The following is a 17533-nucleotide window of genomic DNA, read 5'->3' on the forward strand; positions in this document are numbered from 1 at the left end:
GGTTGTATCATTCTGGGTGGTATTAACAGGAATGTCATATGTAAGACATGGCAGGTAATTATCGCACTCTAGCTGGCACTGGTGAGGAGGCCTCAGGTGGAGTACCGTGTCAATCCTGGGCACCACCCCTTAGGAAAGATGTGGACAAACTGGAGACCGGCCAGAGGCGAGCAACCAAAACGATAAAAGGTTTAGAAACCTGATTTCTGAGGAAAGGTTATAAAACCTGGGCATGTTTTGTCTTGAGAAAAGAAGAATGAGGGGGCCCCTGATAACAGCGGTTAAGAGCTGTTATAAAGAGGATAGTGATCAATTGTCAGAGGCTGTTAAAAAGAGGACAGTTCTCCCTATCCACTGGAGTTAGTCAAGTATTAATCTGCTTAATCTGCAGCAAGGGAGATTTATGGTAGATATTAGGAAAAAGTTTCTAACTATAAGGGCAGTTAAGCTCTGGAATAGGTTCTAAAGGAGGTTGTGGAACCCCATCACTGGAGATTTTTAAGAAGCACCTGTCAGGGATAGTCTAAGTTTATTTGGTCCTGCCTCAGCGCAGGGGGCTGGACTTGATGACTTCTTGAGGTCCCTCCAGCCTTACTTTTCTATGATTCCATGTTGTGGAAGGTGTGAAACTTGTTGCTCACAGTACATGAACAATTTTTCATACACTAATATTAGAAATAGGTTTTAGAAATGTAGATCCTGCAATTAATTTCCCCCAGGTTCTTGTGTGAGGGGAGGTATTGGTTCCTGTCCTTTGCTCACACACAGCCCAAAACAAAAGGTTCTCTCCTCCCCTGATTCTGATGTTGAATGAACAATTTTTCATACACTAATATTAGAAATAGGTTTTAGAAATGTAGATCCTGCAATTAATTTCCCCCAGGTTCTTGTGTGAGGGGAGGTATTGGTTCCTGTCCTTTGCTCACACACAGCCCAAAACAAAAGGTTCTCTCCTCCCCTGATTCTGATGTTGAATGAACGCTGAAGTCCCCAAATGTCCTAGCTCTCCACAGAAACTCTGTATGAACTTTACTTCATAGGCACCTGGGTTTCTCTGATGCAGTAAAAGTCAAAGCACTTACTGCTTCTGCAAGTACTACCACTGGAATACAAGAGCTTATGGGACAGTGAGAGAACTCATTTCCTTTTATTAACTTCCCCTCTCCTGCCCCTACCTCCACCCCCAATTAAAAAGGAAAACAATAAAACATGTAACTAACACAGATGCCCAATTCTTCATCATAACCATTTGCGTGTGTGTTATATCACCATCCCCTACTTGTGGCTAATTTGTCTTCTAGATTGTCAGCCCTCTGGCACAGGGTTTGACTCTGATCTGTTTGCACAGTGCCCAGGACAATGGGGCAGTGATCTTGGCTGGGGCTCTTGGGCACTGCCATATGTTTACTGCTATTATTAATCACTATAATTCTGTCTACACCTAATGAAACCCTGTGACCTGTAATCTCACGGTTGTCTTTGACTCTTCTCACAACTCCTTTTAGCCACTCAACCCATCCCATCCTGGATCTCTTGCTGCATCCTATTACCTGTTCCTCTTTTAACCAAAATCCAGTCCCTGCTTAAAACCATCCATCATCTTCAAGAAATCACTTCTTTTTTTCCTCCTTGATAATCCCCACACTTTTCCCCCCTCTTAATTATTGTGTGGTACCTTATGTTTTCTTATCTTTGTTCCTGCCTCCCAAAAGCATACTCTTCAGTGACTTCCCTAATGCACTGTGCAAAGTGCGAGTGCCAGATCACTAGGGTTATTAAAAACAAATCAGCCTGAAAAATGGTTGTAAAATGACTACATATCTCATATTCTTAGTGAATAGGAAATAATTATGCAAAATATATATATGCTTGAATCAATAGCTCATAATGTATCTAATTTCCTTCATGTTTCTTGTTAGAACGTAATGATTACAGGCTACTTTAGTGCCCATTAAATCAAAATTGCTATAATTTAGCACACAAAGAGCACAGTTTAATCTCAGTTTGGATACCATAAATCCACTTTGCATATACCGAACTCCCACTAGAAAAGGGGATGGTGTTTTCGGCAAAATATTGAGAAAAATTATACGTATAAGGCACTACTCCATGAAAAGAACTGTTCTTAAATCCCAATAGTTTCCATTGCTTTACACATGTCTTTTGGAACCTGCTGGCTGTGTATGAAAGTCAGGATTGTGTACAGTAATGGTTTAACTATTTAAATGGCCCCCTTTTGCCAGGCTTTGAGTGAAGAGGAACAATTTTTTTTTCTTAGCGAGCAGATGAATTGTGTATTTTTCTTTGGCACTGTTACCTGAGAAAAGTCAAACTTCGACTTAACGTTGGAATTAATAGGGGGAAAAAGAAGGTGCATGTACTTTTATTCACAAGTCTTTCAGAGCGCTGACGGAAAGCTTGTATCTGACTTGAAAGGGCAAGGTGAATTCTGACTGATCACCAGTCAGCCTCTGCTGTAGGAATCCCTATGAATAAATCAACCCTGACTCCCCCATCCCTTCTGCTACAGTTCTGAACGCAAAGCCCCTGTCTAGGGATAGGGAAACGAAATCATCTTTGGCTCTTGCTCCTATTCCCCAACATGACACCTGCTACTTCTTCTACAGTGGTGACATAGCTGGAACTCAAGGATGATCTATATCACACAACAGGGGCAAAGATCCTAAGATAGGTCCCTTCAGCCACCATTTCGGTCCCAATCTCCTCCATACGCAGGAACGAACGTTTGAACACTCTCTATTCTTACCCACAGGCAAAGGAGGAATGTAAAGGTCAGGGATAGAAACGGCTGCATGTGGTTATTGAAGAGCGGGGGTTGAATCTCCCTGAAACTTCCTGCCCACACCCAATTACCCTCTTCTCTCCAGGAGTATCCTGCGTCCCCACTCTCCACCAGCCCCACAGGCAGCAGGGACACTCCAGCTTTAGGAAGGACAGACGCCAGGTGAAGAGGGAAGCATTCAGTTCTTCAAGTTGACACCCACTAGGACTAGGGTGACCAGAGAGCAAGTGTGAAAAATTGGAAGGGGGTGGGAGTAACAGGCACCTAGATAAGAAAAAGCCCCGAATATTGGGACTGTCCCTGTGAAATCAGGAGATTTGGTCACCCTAACACCCACGCTCTTTTGTGTGGTGAACAACAGAGAGGGTATCATTCAGCCGTAATCACCGCCCTGCTTCACAAGCCAATTCTCTGCAGCATGCCTGGCTGCCCCAGCCTGCTACCTATGTGGCTTGACATTGTGCTGCTGCCTGAACATGCCCGTGGCAAATATTTCCAGCCTCGGTTGCCAGGTCTGATTCCCTGCACAGGAATCCCAGTCACTGTGGTCTCTGGCTGTAGTAACCGACTACAAGAAAGCCTGTCCCCTGCTGTGGCTATGGCGAGGGTACCGGGCATGCACAGAGGAAGTGCATTCCAGACGCTGCCCGCCTGGCCTGCTTTATGATGGGTAGAGAAAGGCTGCACAGCGGAGGGAGGGAAAGAGTACAGGCACTGGAGTGGTGAGGGTGACACAGGGAAGAGGGACTCACATAGTACATGCCTACAGATTGCACAGGCCTCACCTGGTGCACTGGACATAGGAAAGGGGCATACATGAGGGGAGAGAGCATAGGCGAGAGGAGAGGGAGTGGACAGGACTTCACCCAGTGCATCCATGAGAGGGAGGGTGCAGGCCAGTGGAGGGAACTGGAGGGATGAACGGTACATGCACGGGTGGCAAGAGGGGTACTGCGCTGTGCTTGTGCCGGGGCAGGAAATGGGTGGTGGCGCGCACTGCGGCAAGGGGATGGGGCTGCACGGCTGGTGCCCTGGGGGAAGGGAGCCAGGGGTTGCATGGGGCATGCACAGGGGACTGCCCGGTGCGTGCCCTGGGGAAGGGAGCCGGGGGCTGCCCGGTGCGTGCCCTGGGGAAGGGAGCCGGGGGCTGCCGGTCATGCCCTGGGGAAGGGAGCCGGGGGCTGCCGGTGCGTGCCCTGGGGAAGAGAGCCGGGGGCTGCCCGGTGCGTGCCCTGGGGGAAGGGAGCAGGGGGCTGCCCGGTGCGTGCCCTGGGGAAGGGAGCCGGGGGCTGCCCGGTGCGTGCCCTGGGGAAGGGAGCAGGGGGCTGCCCGGTGCGTGCCCTGGAGAAGGGAGCCGGGGGCTGCCCGGTGCATGCCCTGGGGAAGGGAGCCGGGGGCTGCCGGTGCGTGCCCTGGGGAAGAGAGCCGGGGCTGCCCGGTGCGTGCCCTGGGGGAGGGAACCGGGGGCTGCCCGGTGCGTGCCCTGGGGGAAGGGAGCAGGGGGCTGCCCGGTGCGTGCCTTGGGGAAGGGAGCCGGGGGCTGCCCGGTGCGTGCCCTGGGGAAGGGAGCAGGGGGCTGCCCGGTGCGTGCCCGGGGGAAGGGAGCCGGGGGCTGCCGGTGCGTGCCCTGGGGAAGAGAGCCGGGGCTGCCCGGTGCGTGCCCTGGGGAAGAGAGCCGGGGCTGCCCGGTGCGTGCCCTGGGGGAGGGAACCGGGGGCTGCCGGTGCGTGCCCTGGGGAAGAGAGCCGGGGCTGCCCGGTGCGTGCCCTGGGGGAGGGAGCCGGGGGCTGCCCGGTGCGTGCCCTGGGGAAGGGAGCCGGGGGCTGCCCGGTGCGTGCCCTGGGGGAGGGAACCGGGGGCTGCCCGGTGCGTGCCCTGGGGGAGGGAACCGGGGGCTGCCCGGTGCGTGCCCTGGGGGAGGGAGCCGGGGGCTGCCCGGTGCGTGCCCGGGGGAAGGGAGCCGGGGGCTGCCCGGTGTGTGCCCTGGGGGAGGGAGCCGGGGGCTGCCGGTGCGTGCCCTGGGGAAGGGAGCCGGGGGCTGCCCGGTGCGTGCCCGGGGGAAGGGAGCCGGGGGCTGCCCGGTGCGTGCCCGGGGGGAGGGAGCCGGGGGCTGCCGGTGCGGGCCGTGCTGGGGGGCGCGGGGGCTGCCCGGTGCGTGCCCTGGGGAAGAGAGCCGGGGGCTGCCCGGTGCGTGCCCGGGGGAAGGGAGCCGGGGGCTGCCGGTGCGGGCCGTGCTGGGGGGCGCGGGGGCTGCCCGGTGCGTGCCCGGGGGAAGGGAGCCGGGGGCTGCCCGGTGCGTGCCCGGGGGAAGGGAGCCGGGGGCTGCCGGTGCGGGCCGTGCTGGGGGGCGCGGGGGCTCGGCTCTGCCCAGCCCGTGGAGCAGAAGCGGGGGCTGCTCCCAGCCCGGCGCCGGGCGATCCCGTTTCCCCAGCGCCCCCTCCCCGGGCGGCGGCCGCCGCGCCCAGCCCCGGTACTCAGCTCTTGACTTTGCCGAAGGTGCCGACGCCGAGGGTGTCCCCCAGCACGTAGTGCCCGATCTTCACCCGCCCGTCGTGCTTCTGCCTCTCAGCCATCTTCGCTGCGCGCTGCCGGAGGGACCACAATGCAGCAGGGCCGGGCGGGGGGGCGCGGGCAGAGGGGCGGCCCGGGGCAGGGCGATGCCAGCCTGGGCGTGGGGGGTGGCACGGGGGAGGGGGCCGGATGGCGTGGTGCCAGGCTGGGGGGATGGGAAGAGCGCAAGGGCTGGCCGGGAGGGAGGCAGGGTGCAGGGTGCATGCACGGGGGGAGGAGGGGTAAATGCCACGCTGAAGAGTGGGCGCAAGGCTGGGGCCGGGGGGGGGGGGGGGGCTAGGAATAGCAGAATGTCAGGGAGGGAGGGAGGCTGCAGGGTGCATGCACAGGGGGAGGAGGGGTGGGTGGCAGACTTGCGGTGGGGGAGGAATGGCACTGGGAGGAAGGCAGGATGCATGCACAGGGGGCGATGCCATGCTGAGAGGTGGGTGCCAGATTTAGCCATTCCTATTCTCCCCCCCGAATGTCAGGCTAGCAGGGTGCCTGGTGCATGCACGGGGGAGGAGGGGTGGGTGCCAGGCTGGGGGGCAGGGATAGGAATGGCTCAGTGTCAGGCTAACAGGGTGCAGGGTGCATGTACGGGGGAGGAGGGGTGGGTGGCAGACTTGCGGTGGGGGAGGAATGGCACTGGGAGGAAGGCAGGATGCATGCACAGGGAGTGATGCCATGCTGAGGGGTGGGTGCCAGATTTAACCATTCATATTCTCCCCCCCCCCCCGAATGTCATGGTGCCTGGTGCATGCACAGGGGGAGGAGGGGTGGGTACCAGGCTGAGGGGTGGGTGCCAGGCTTGGGGGCAGGGATAGGAATGGCTGAGTGTCAGGCTAGCAGGGTGCAGGGTGCATGCGCAGGGGGAGGAGGGGGGAGTGCCACGCTGAGGGGTGGCTGCCAGGCTTGGGAAGGGGAGAGGAATGGCACAGTGTCAGGGGCGGGAGGGAGGCAGAGTGCACAGTGTCAGTATTGGGGAATGTCAAGGGGAGCATGATGGGAGTAGGGAGTAGGGGAGAGGACAGGGACAGCACAGGGACAGGCAAGGAACGGGGACATCGTCGGGTCAAGTTGGAAAGGGGGATTCAAGCTGGGGAGGAAGGGGTAGCACTGTGAAATGGAGGGCGGAAACATTGTGCCAAGATGATGGGGAAGGGAGTGGGGCAGTGCTAAGCTGGGGGGTGACTGGGGGAGGTGGACGAAGGGGTGGTCGCACAGTGTCAGGCCAGGAGAAGGGCATGGGGCTAGGCCACTGGGGGTGGGGATAGGTGTCTGGTGGCGGCATCATGGTGCCAGGCTGGGGGAAGAAGGGGAGGCAGAGTGGAAGAGGAAGACTGCATGATGCCAGGCTGGGGGTGGATGGGAAGAGTGGTGCTAGGTGACAACAGTGGGATACGGGTGCTGGGGCTGCAGGGCCAGGATAAGGCACTGAGCCGGGGTGGGGGGGGGAGGTGGTACCAAGCCACAAAGTTTTGATGCTAGTCTGTGGAGGGAAGGCGAGACTGGACCACCGAGGACTGGAGGTGTGTGGGGGGGGTATGCTGGGAGGGGAGGGGGCAGTGTGTATAACTTGCTTTGTTACGAACTGCCTAGTCTTAAACTTGTAGTGTGGTGCCAGTGTTTGATGACCAGTAGTACCCATTTGTCCAAGCCTTAGACATAGTTTAATGGCCTGGATGCAGGAGCATTCCTGTCAGATGGACAGTCTATTAGTACGACAGAATAAAGATGATGCACAGGAAGCGAAAAAATGATTAATAATCAGAAATCAGTGCAGCAGCTAAAGCTGCCTTCCTTGCCCATTGATTCATGTCACTTCCTTCTTCAAACCGGTGCCCCATCCACTAAAGCAACAAATGTTACTATCCTGTCACCACATTCAAACCTGTGTCCCTTCCTCTTTGTCAAGCTTCATGTTGCCTCTCCCCGTTCCCAAACATGCTTCCTGGTTTATCAGTTTCTCATGGAATCACATCCAGTCTTCTTCCACACAGCCTGCACTCGGCCCTGGCCACAACTAAGTCTCTTTTGAAGACCCTCTTCTACTTGCCCTGTATAAAAAAGCCATATGTGTTCTGCCCTTTCCCCTAATCTCTGTCAGTCCCGAGGCCGTGAGCTCCTTGGGGCAGGAACTGTCCCATCATGAGTGGCTGGAAAGCACCTCTCATCTAGTGAGTGCCATCATAAACAAACCAGTAATAAAAATGATGAACTTTAGTGAGTCTTTTCCATTTCAACACTGAAGCAATCAGAGATAATCATGTCATATAATAGTAGCTAACATAGCTGTTTCAAGAAGACTATTTTTACTCATTCTTGTTAGAATTGCTCTCAAAAACTAGACAGATAATTTTAAACTCACCATTTATGACCCAGACTAACCACCTGAAGGCTGTGCTTATTTACTGCTAATTAGGCTTTTCCCTACTAGTGACTTCCCCTTTCTTACTCATTTAAAAAAATAAAAATAAAAAAATTAAAAAAAACCCTTGCATTGCAGAGTAAAAGAGTTGGCAACTAGGCTGTATAGGCTCTTTAGACGAACAAGACTAATGTCTTCCTTTCCTTCTGAATCCTTTGGCACCTCCTGTAGCAGCATCACCCTCAGGTTGGTTCAAGACCAGGGGTGGGCAAACTTTTTGGCCTGAGGGCCACATCTGGGTATGGAAATTGTATGGTGGGCCATAAATGCTCACAAAAGTGGGGGTTGGGGTGCGGGAGGGAGGTGAGGACCCCGACTGGGGGTGTGGGCTCTGGGGTGGTGCCAGAAATGAGGAGTTCAGGGTGCAGGAGGGGGCTCCGGGTTGGGGTAGGGGCCTCCAGCTGAGGGTGGGCTCTGGGGTGGGTGCCATTCATGGTGTACAGTGACAGTACTTCATTTACTGTTGTTATTGTTGTACAAACACATCCATAAACATGTTAGTCTCCCTCTTCCCTTGGCCCATGGAAGTCCATGATGTGGGAGCACAAAGCATCCCTGGGTTCTGTGTCCTGGAGGCATCCTGCTCCAGCTGTGGTGGGACATTTTCTGGCTGAGTGTACTGAGTCTGCCATCTATTACTGTCAGAGGTCCATTCAGCGGCAAATGGCTCCTCTTTGGCTTCACAAAGATTGGGAAGAGCACAGCTAGCCATAATAATGCAGACATCATGGATGCCACTGGAATCCAAACAGGTTTATAAGCAGCACCAGCGGGATTTCAGTCTGCCAAATGGAAATTCAATGACTATTCTATGCCTACGGAGCGTGTAATAAATCCTTCTTTTGCCAGGGTCTCTGAGATCAGGATACAGTTTCATAAGCCAAGCAAAAAGGAGGTAGGTGGGTTCCCCTAGAATAATAGTGGGGACAGATACTCTATTTATGACAATGTCATTTGGTGGGAATAGTGTCTTGGCATGAAAATGAAGGTAGACTCCCGATCAGCAAAAAACTCCGGCATCAGGAACTGTTCCAATACAGCCCACGTTGGCATCCATAGGTCAGTGATTATGGGCCACAAGGGCCTGCATAACAATAGAGTAGTATCTTTTGCAGTTTATGAACTCATGTGCTCCTTGAGGGAGGCAAACTATGAACATGAGTCCCATCAATGGCCTTGGCATGGTCTGGAAAACCCATTCTCAAAACCAGCAATTACTTCAGGGCTATTGGTTATGCCTACTGCCTTTGAGTAACTCACACGCCTGCTTGCCTCAGAAACTTCTGCCCCCGCTTTTCCCACAGTTGACCTTCCAACACCAAACTGGTTAGCAACTGACCTGTAGTAGTCTGGGGTAGCCAGCTTCCAGGTGGTTATAGCAACCTGCTTCTGGACCAGGACGGCCAGCCTCATTGATGTGTCATGATGCTGGAGTTTGGGGCAAGCTGCTCACAAAGCTCCAGAAATGTGGTATTCTTTTTCATGCGAAAGTTCTGGAACAACGGCTTGTCATCCCAGGCCTACAAGATGATGGGATTCCATCACTCTGTGCTTGTGGCTACTGCAGAAGTGCCAGGCTTTGTGAGGGGCATCAGCGGCTACACCGAGAGTCATGCGCAGCATCAGCCAGTTCAAGTCTGCCATGTCTGTAGCGTCCTCCTCCTCCTCCAGGTGTCTTTGGTAGGCCAAAAAATGCCATTGAAATGTCCACCAGTGTCTCCTGGATGGTCTGCCCATTTTCTGAAATAGGAACAAAAGTGCAAGGTAGACAAATTCTTCCAATGGTGACTCCTCTATGTTCCTGACTCCGGCCGCCAGGAGTTGCATTTTCCTCCCTGCTTTCCACACAGGCACAGTTTCATTAGGGTTTGACTGACAATGGACTTCAGGATTTGGCCAATCATGCATACAGTAAGTGAAGCCTTGTTTGAGCTTACTGCATTTTCTTCATTCAGAAGCCAGGAATGCAGAATAAGCCCACAGCTTTATGCATCCCACTTCATGGGTTTTTCTCCACTATATTTTCTTTGCTCCCTGCCCTGTGTTTAGCTTATATAATTTATGTTCTCATGGTTAAGGCACTAGACTGGGACTCAGGTGATCTCAATTCAGTTTGCAGCTCTGCCACAGAGTTCCTGTACAATCTTGGGAAAGTTACTTAATCTCTGTGTGTCCCGGTTCCCCATCTGTACAAATAGATAATAATCCTCCCTTTCTCCCACCCTTTGCCTGTCTGTTTAGACTGTAAGTTCTTTGGGGCAAGGAGTACCTGTTACTTTATGTACAGCACCTTGTACAGTGGGGCTCCAAGCTTGACTGGGACTGCTATTGTAATATAAGAAAATAAAATGATCATAATACATTTTAAAAATCTTGTACTAATTACTTTTGTGCCCTTTTTTTAGAATCATTTGCTCTAACATACTTTAATGTATTGGCACACTGCTAGGATAATGGGTTATTCGCATCCTTGTTAGCTTCGTTATGGCTCCTGTGGTCTGTAATTGGTCTGGGCAGTCTCCGGTTTTGACCTAACATCCATGTGATGCTGGTGTGTGTGTGTGTGTTTAATAAGCACATTGAAGTCTCCCTCTTTTTGGGTCTTGTCCCTTTGAGAATCATTCTCTTCTCTCCTCTCCCCCCTGCCCCACCCAATCCCAGTGGCAAACTACAAAAGGTTTAATTTTAGTGAATGGTGTGGGGAGAGGGGAAAGGATTTATGAATTGGATAAGTGCATTCCTGATGTGGAAAAGGCACATTCCACATTTTTTCTCCGTGCTCAATAAATGTGCCATTTTTGTGGCAAATCGCCAAAGGTTTCATGAATAGGGTCCTTACTTTCTCCATCTGCTAGGAACCTTTCTCAAATGTGAATTAAAATTAAAGCACTGCTCGAACAGTTTAAGCACTCAGAGATTTGCTGTTTTGGGGCTCTAATATGGCGTTTTGTGTCAGAAGTCTTAGTTTGAGTGACTTCTTTAAAATATTATTGCATGGGGGGAAAAAAACCAAACAAACCCTGAAGATGTATTACATGATTTGAAATATTCTTCTCACTAGCGTCTGTATTGCTACTGACTCAAAATAATCATGTTCCTACATTTGGTTGCGAAGATAAGCATTCATTTAGATCCCTGGTTGATTGTCTTACAGCTGTTATTATTATTAAGTACGTAGATGCGGCATGCACCATGGGTAGTAAATTTCAACTGTCGCTTTCCCTGAGTTGCATTTTGACTGCTGAATTCTCTTTTCCAAACTGAAAATGTTCTCAGTTTTCAGTGGTAGGTATTAAACATTCAAAACATACCAGCTGTTTCCACACTGTGGGCCAATGATAAAACCCATGCAGAAGTGTCTGCGAATAGGCGCTCCCTTTTCTCATTGGGCCCCATTCACTGTCTTAAAGAGGATAGTTTCATCTTGCGTGAATCAGTCTAGTAAATAAGAGGAAACTATTTTATTATTCAGGCAAATATAGGGCTCTTTATAAGTTAATGGCTATTGACTTATTCCTATGTTTGGTTACTTTAGGGCCTATTATTGACTTCAGGAGTCAAGTGGGAGTCAATGAGGCCCTTAAAATACCACACTGGGGGACTGCATTCTGGGGTAACTTGCAATGGAAAATAGAGATTTTCACTTCTGCATCATTGGTTTGAATCCAGGCCTGGCTGGTAGTAACCAAAAGTTATACTCTGTTGGCTGTTTTTTGACTTACATGAAATGATTTTGGTGGTCACTGTGACCCTGAGAGTCCCTTTATATCAGCTGGCAAAAGGTACACCCAACACACTATTGTCAGAATATCTAGCCAGTGTCTTGTACGGTCTCATGTAAAACTGGTGACACGCTGGTCATGAATAGCATTGTGTGATGTATGTATGGGCTGGAAATATGTTCTTAACCTATGTTTTGGAGGCAGTTGATAAACAACCCTGTCCAAGAATATGGATTTGTCTGGCTGCAAGGCTGGATTACAAGCAAAGAACAATGAAAGTACATTTACATATAATGTGAACAAAGTCATTAAGACAATGAAAAAAGCAAGTTGACCAGTGGATGAGGAAGACAGCATGGCATCTGCACACCCATGGGGAAGAAGAACTCGGTCTGGGGTGTACACGTCAAAAAAATGCTGGTTTACTGGACTATGAAAAGAAGAGGAAAGAACCCCTTAGTTATCCACCACTTAAGGGACCAAGGGGGCAGCACCCTCTGTGTCTATGAAGGGTGGATCCTCCTGTCTGAGAGGCTGGAGACACTGCAAATTTGGTGGGAGTGAGAAGGCTAATCAGGCCAAGATTGTAGCTTGCTAAAGTTATTTAGCCATTAGAAAGCATGTTATTTTTGTTTTGTTTGTAACCAGACCTGGCTGTTTTTCTTCTGCTTAGTATCATTTAAATCGGTGTTTTTTATTAATAGACTTATTTTCAGTTTTACTGTAAACCACCTCAGTGCTGTTATATGCATCCTCAGCCCTGTTGGCTGGTGTGTTTTCTGTCTCTTTGGAGACAACAGACTTGGTTAATTGCTGTGAGTGTCCAGGGAGAGGGACTGAATGCTGCAGAGAGGTAGATGCGTCTGGGGAACTCAGGAACTGGAGTTCACTGAATGTTACCTGCAAGGCAAGGTTTAGGCTGGCAGAGTATCGAGGAGTTTGCTGGTTAGGCAGACAGATTGGTATGGCAGGGAGCTGTCACACGGTTTAAGCTCCAGCAGAACTCTCTTGCTGAGGCTGAGAGGTTATATAGTGGCTTACGGTTCGGGCTCCCTGAAGAGAGCAATCTAAGTTGGGGAGGCTGTATGAATGTGTAGTAACTCCTCACTTAACGTTGTAGTTATGTTCCTGAAAAATGCAATTTTAAGAGAAACGATGTTAAGTGAATCCAGTTTCCCCATAAGAATTAATGTAAATAGGGGGGTTAGGTTTCAGGGAAATTTTTTTCACCAGACAAAAGACATTACATACATATACAATATAAATTTTAAATAATTTTAAACAAACAATGTAATACTGTACTCAACAATGATGATTGTGAAGCTTGGTTGAGGCAGGGGTTTAGCGGGGTTGGGGTACATGGGCTTGCCCGCTCTGCCCACCTGGCACTCCTGCTAGGGAGTGGGGTTGGGGCATGTGGGCTTGCCCCGTTCCACCAGCCCGGCGCTTCTGCCGGGGAGTGGGGGTCAGTAACTTATCTTCTAATGCTTAGTACATCTCTGGCCTCTCCCACCTATGCATCTCAAAGCACTGTGCAAATTTTAATTCCAAAAGACACCTGTCAAGCAGGTATTATCATTTACTGACAGGAAACTAAGAGGCAAATCACATAAAATCTGGGGCATTTCTCCTCACTTCTGGACCTCTAATTTGCCCACTCAACCATGCTTCCTTTGTCCACTCACCATCATATTTTAAAAGCAAACCCAAATCAGGTCAGGCATATTAAAAATTCTTTCTCTTGTATATAGGTAAAATTGTTTGTGATAATTTTAGCTGTGTGCATGAGTGCTGTGGAATTCCAGACTCCTTAATTGCTGTGCAATGATTGCAATAATACTGCTATATTATACTAGAGATATTATTTTACATGTGCTCTTTAGTATGTTCATGCATCACCATAATTTTGCAATATCAGCCAATGCACATTTGAAGTCAGTGGGTTTTCCACTGCCTTCAATGTATGTTGGATCAGGGTCTTTCTGAATAATGCAGGAAATAGGCATTTTTAAGATTATTAAACTATACTAATTCACACTCATGGTGTTATACCAATAAAATAAAAACCAGCAGGATCTTATTAAAGGGGAAAAGGCAAAATGCCACATTTATTGTGAATATAGAAAGAATCATAGTAAGCAGTTAGTTATAGCTATAACATTCCATTCCATTTCATATTTATTCACACATTCATTCATACACACACACACACACAGGTTCTGCAAGGTTGTTATCATAGTTACCAGCCTTAGAGTTGCTCATGCCAAGCCACTGGCCAGGACATGAGGAGGAAGCAGGACCTTGTCAGATGCTCATCTGTTGCTCCTGGAAGTTGGTTTGCAGAATCAGACCCCAAAGTTCTCACTTTCTAGAGTCCACTTTTATAGGAATTTCTTCCTATGCCAGTCTATGGGAATTGCTTCATCATGCTGTTGCTGAATCACTCAACAGATGGCACATTCCTGATGGCTCTGTGCTGCCAGATGTTATGTTGTTCTTTGGTTCTCCCATTCTTCAGGCTGTTGGGTGGATTCCGGTCTGCCCCCCCCTGGGGTCCTCTGGTTATTTCCACTTGACGCCTTCTTCAGCCGATGGACACTGGATTCTTAGGCTGGCACCTCCCTGATCATTCAGTTATTATCCACACCAAGCATCCATCCACATACATCCTCTATCTCTATTTTAATCACAATTGTTAACAAAGCGAGATGAATACAACAAAAGGGTGGGGAGTCTCTGGGTGCTGTTTCTGTTGTTACAGAGTATTGCTTTGAGTCTCTCTCTGTGTGAGTAGTTGCTGTTACAAAGAATTGCTTTGAGAACAGACTCTATCTTAGAATGTACTAACACAATTAGCAGCTTGCAAGTTTCACACACAGAGGGAGAGAAACAGTACCAAAAACCAAGAGACCTCTTAATTAGTAATACCCTGGAATTTAAACGATGGGGAATCAAACTCATTTGTGATTTTAATACAGAACTTCTTTAATATGATCCAACAATGGGATAGAAACCTTCCTTCTTCAGCAGAGAGATTGGCTCATTCTAGTGCATATTGGATAGGGTGACCAAATAGCAAGTGTGAAAAATCAGGATGGGGGTGGTGGGTAATAGGTGCCTATATAAGAAAAAGCCCCAAATATCAGGACTGTCCCTATAACATTGGGACATCTGGTCACCCTAAAACTGGATATTTGTCATGTAAATGAATAATCTTTTCAGAGCTGATTTTTCAGACCGTTTTTCTCTGTCCTCAGAAGATCGACTAATCTGTTTTCATCATGTTTGTAAATCTGGCATATTATAAACAGTTCCTCTCTCGGTTAAGATTATAGTGCCCTCCCCTCCTTAGAATGCTCTCAGGAGTAAATTTAAGAAACCAAGAAGCAGCAACAATAGCCTCTGGAGATATGTTCATAAATAGAAACCAGAATGTTTTCACAGAGTTTGCTGAATCAGGAAAAGAGAAAAATGTTTTGGATACACAGATTTATTTGAATTCCCTTGAACTTTTGTAGTGAGCCCCCCCAGTACAAACAAACACAGCCCCACAACCATACAGCTGGAAGCTTAGATCATTCAAGGTCAAATTTTGGTCCCAGTGAAGTCCACAGCAAATGGGCTTCAATGAGACCAAGTTTGGGCCTCCACTGAGGTGACTGCCGATCAGTAGGGCTGAATTGGCGCTTGCAGTAAATAGGCAACAACAAATGCCATATTGCATCTTTTAAGCCAGTGTGTCTAATGTCTGCTTATTAAGATTGTCCCAGAGATGCATGTTATGCAAAGCAGATTACAATATGCTCACTTCTTTCTGTATGTGGGCGAAGGGGAAGATAGTTCGGATGATTTTTCCAGACAGAAATGACTAATCAAGCAATAGTGAAAACAAAAGGCTTCGGGCCAATGAATTTGGCCCTCATTTTTTTAGGTAAGTGGGTAGTAGACTTGGCCAATGATTAGTTGAAAAGACATTTAACCCTCTTTAATAAATTGAACCCTCTTTATAATAAAATATTGGCCTTCAATGGAGAACTGTCATTAGAAAGAATGTAGGCAAAAAATCCAAAGGAATGCTGATCTGCAGAATGATTTCCAGCATGTCGTGTAACCCAGTGCAATAACTGTATGAAGGTTATACTAGGGTGATCATTTATTTTTATGGGAAGGAACTATTATGTGTTCCAGCTCATAGAGAAACCCTTTAGGCAATGCATTGCTCCTATTAGTATTGTTATTTATTTATTAGTTGTATTAGCATAGTGCCTAGGGGTCCTAGTCATGGACCAGGACCACGTTGTGCTGGGTGCTGTACAAACCCAGAACAAAAAAAGGGGGTCCTGCCCTAAGATCCCTCTAAGCTGCGCGGCCGCGCAACTGCCTATAAAGCTCCGCGCAGGGGCTCACGGCTGTGCATGGGAGATGCCTCTCCCCCAACATGGACCTGCCGTGGTGGTGAGAGGTGCCCCTTCCCGCCAGCCCTGGCACAGACTTGCCGCAGCGGGGGGAGAGGTACCCCTCCTCCATCCCCACCCCAGACTTGCCATGGCCAGGGAGAAAAGCCCCTCCCCTGGCCCGGCGCTGCCCAGGCCCACAGGAGATGCCGGGTAAAGGAGCCCCTCCCTTAGCCCATCCCAGGCCCACAGCTGGGGAGAGGCACCTTTACTCTGGCCCCAAGCTGCTGCGGTGAGAGAGTGCTGGGGGAGTCCTCTCTCCCCACCACAAATCCAGGGCAGCCTGCACCCCAAACCTCTCATCCCCGGCCCCACCCCAGAGCCTGCACCCCCCCCATACCCCAACCCTCTGCACCAGGCCTGAGCCCCCTCCTGCATCTTGAACCCCTCATCCCCGGCCCCACCCCAGAGCCCGCACCCCCCGTACTCCAACCCTCTGCCTCAGCCCTGAGCCCCCTCCCGCATCACAAACCCCTTGTGCCCGGCCCCACCCCAGAGCCTTCATCCCTAGCTGGAGCCCTCACCCCTTGCACCCAACCCTCTGCCACAGCCCTGAGCCCCCTCCTGCACCTTGAACCTCTCATTCCCAGCCCCACCCCAGAGCTTGCACCCCCTGCACCCCAAACCTCTGTCTCAGCCCTGAGCCCCCTCCCACACGCCAAAGCCCTCATCCCCAGCCCCACCTCAGAGCCCACACCCCCCCAGCCAGAGCCCTCCCCCCTCCCCCCACACCCAACCCTCTGCCCCAGCCCTGGGCCCCCTCCCACATTCCGAACCCCCTCGGCCCCACCCCCACCACATGAATTTTGTAACTTAACATAACAAAATTCATTCCACACATGGACCTAAAAAATTAGAGGGAACACTGGCCTCCTGCCCATCGCTCTACCTGCAACATGCCACCACGTTTTCCCTTTCCTCTGCCCCATCAGTTAGGACCTAGGAGTCTCAAACCACAGCAAATGACACCAGGCTGCCAGCTAGACCTTTTATACTGAAACTTACATTAGATTACCATTGGTTTCTAGTGCACAAATAACTGCGAATCCAAACTTGATTCCACTGCTTGGAATACATTTTGCGAACGCTTTCATGAAGTCAACATACAGAGCGACGCTATAGCTGTCACTCAGTTGTGTACATGGAGCTTTTCTTTTTAGGTCAGGCGCGATGCATCTGAAAGTCCATGTAAGGAGGACGCTGCTTTGCATTCCTGTTTGTGGCTCTCGGTGGCCACCAACAGTGCTTTTGTCAGTATAGCTTATACCCGTTCCCCACATGAAAAAAGCTCGACCAGCAAAAGCCCTTTTATGCTAGTATAATTGTATCTATACTAGAGCTCATGCTTGTCTAGAAATGTAAAAAAAAATAAAAATAAAAAAAAAAATCACACCATTAACAAGATTGCTATGCTGGCAAAAGTTTCTACTGTAGGCCTGGCTTTATTCTTACATTACCGTGGTTCCACGCCAGTACTAGTTTCATTAATTTTACCATCAGGGTAAAGCTCACCTGTGGAGGAAACAGAGCGTTTGGGTTGGGGGTTGGGGAGCAGTATGTGTGTGTCTACATT

General features: G+C 49.9%; 1 protein-coding gene across 1 annotated transcript in view; it reads right to left on the reverse strand.

Annotated features, from left to right (window-relative positions):
* The window catches only part of PRKAA2 (protein kinase AMP-activated catalytic subunit alpha 2), a 33300-nt gene extending 27547 nt beyond the window's left edge, over positions 1–5753 (reverse strand). The window contains exon 1 of the mRNA XM_037907724.2: positions 5283–5753. Coding sequence (XP_037763652.1) covers positions 5283–5376 — 94 coding nt within the window. The 5' untranslated portion in view covers positions 5377–5753. The remainder of the gene's footprint in view (positions 1–5282) is intronic.
* Between the last annotated feature and the right edge of the window lie 11780 nt (positions 5754–17533).

This window comes from Chelonia mydas, chromosome 8, assembly GCF_015237465.2.
Source record: "Chelonia mydas isolate rCheMyd1 chromosome 8, rCheMyd1.pri.v2, whole genome shotgun sequence".
Lineage (NCBI taxonomy): Eukaryota > Metazoa > Chordata > Testudines > Cheloniidae > Chelonia > Chelonia mydas.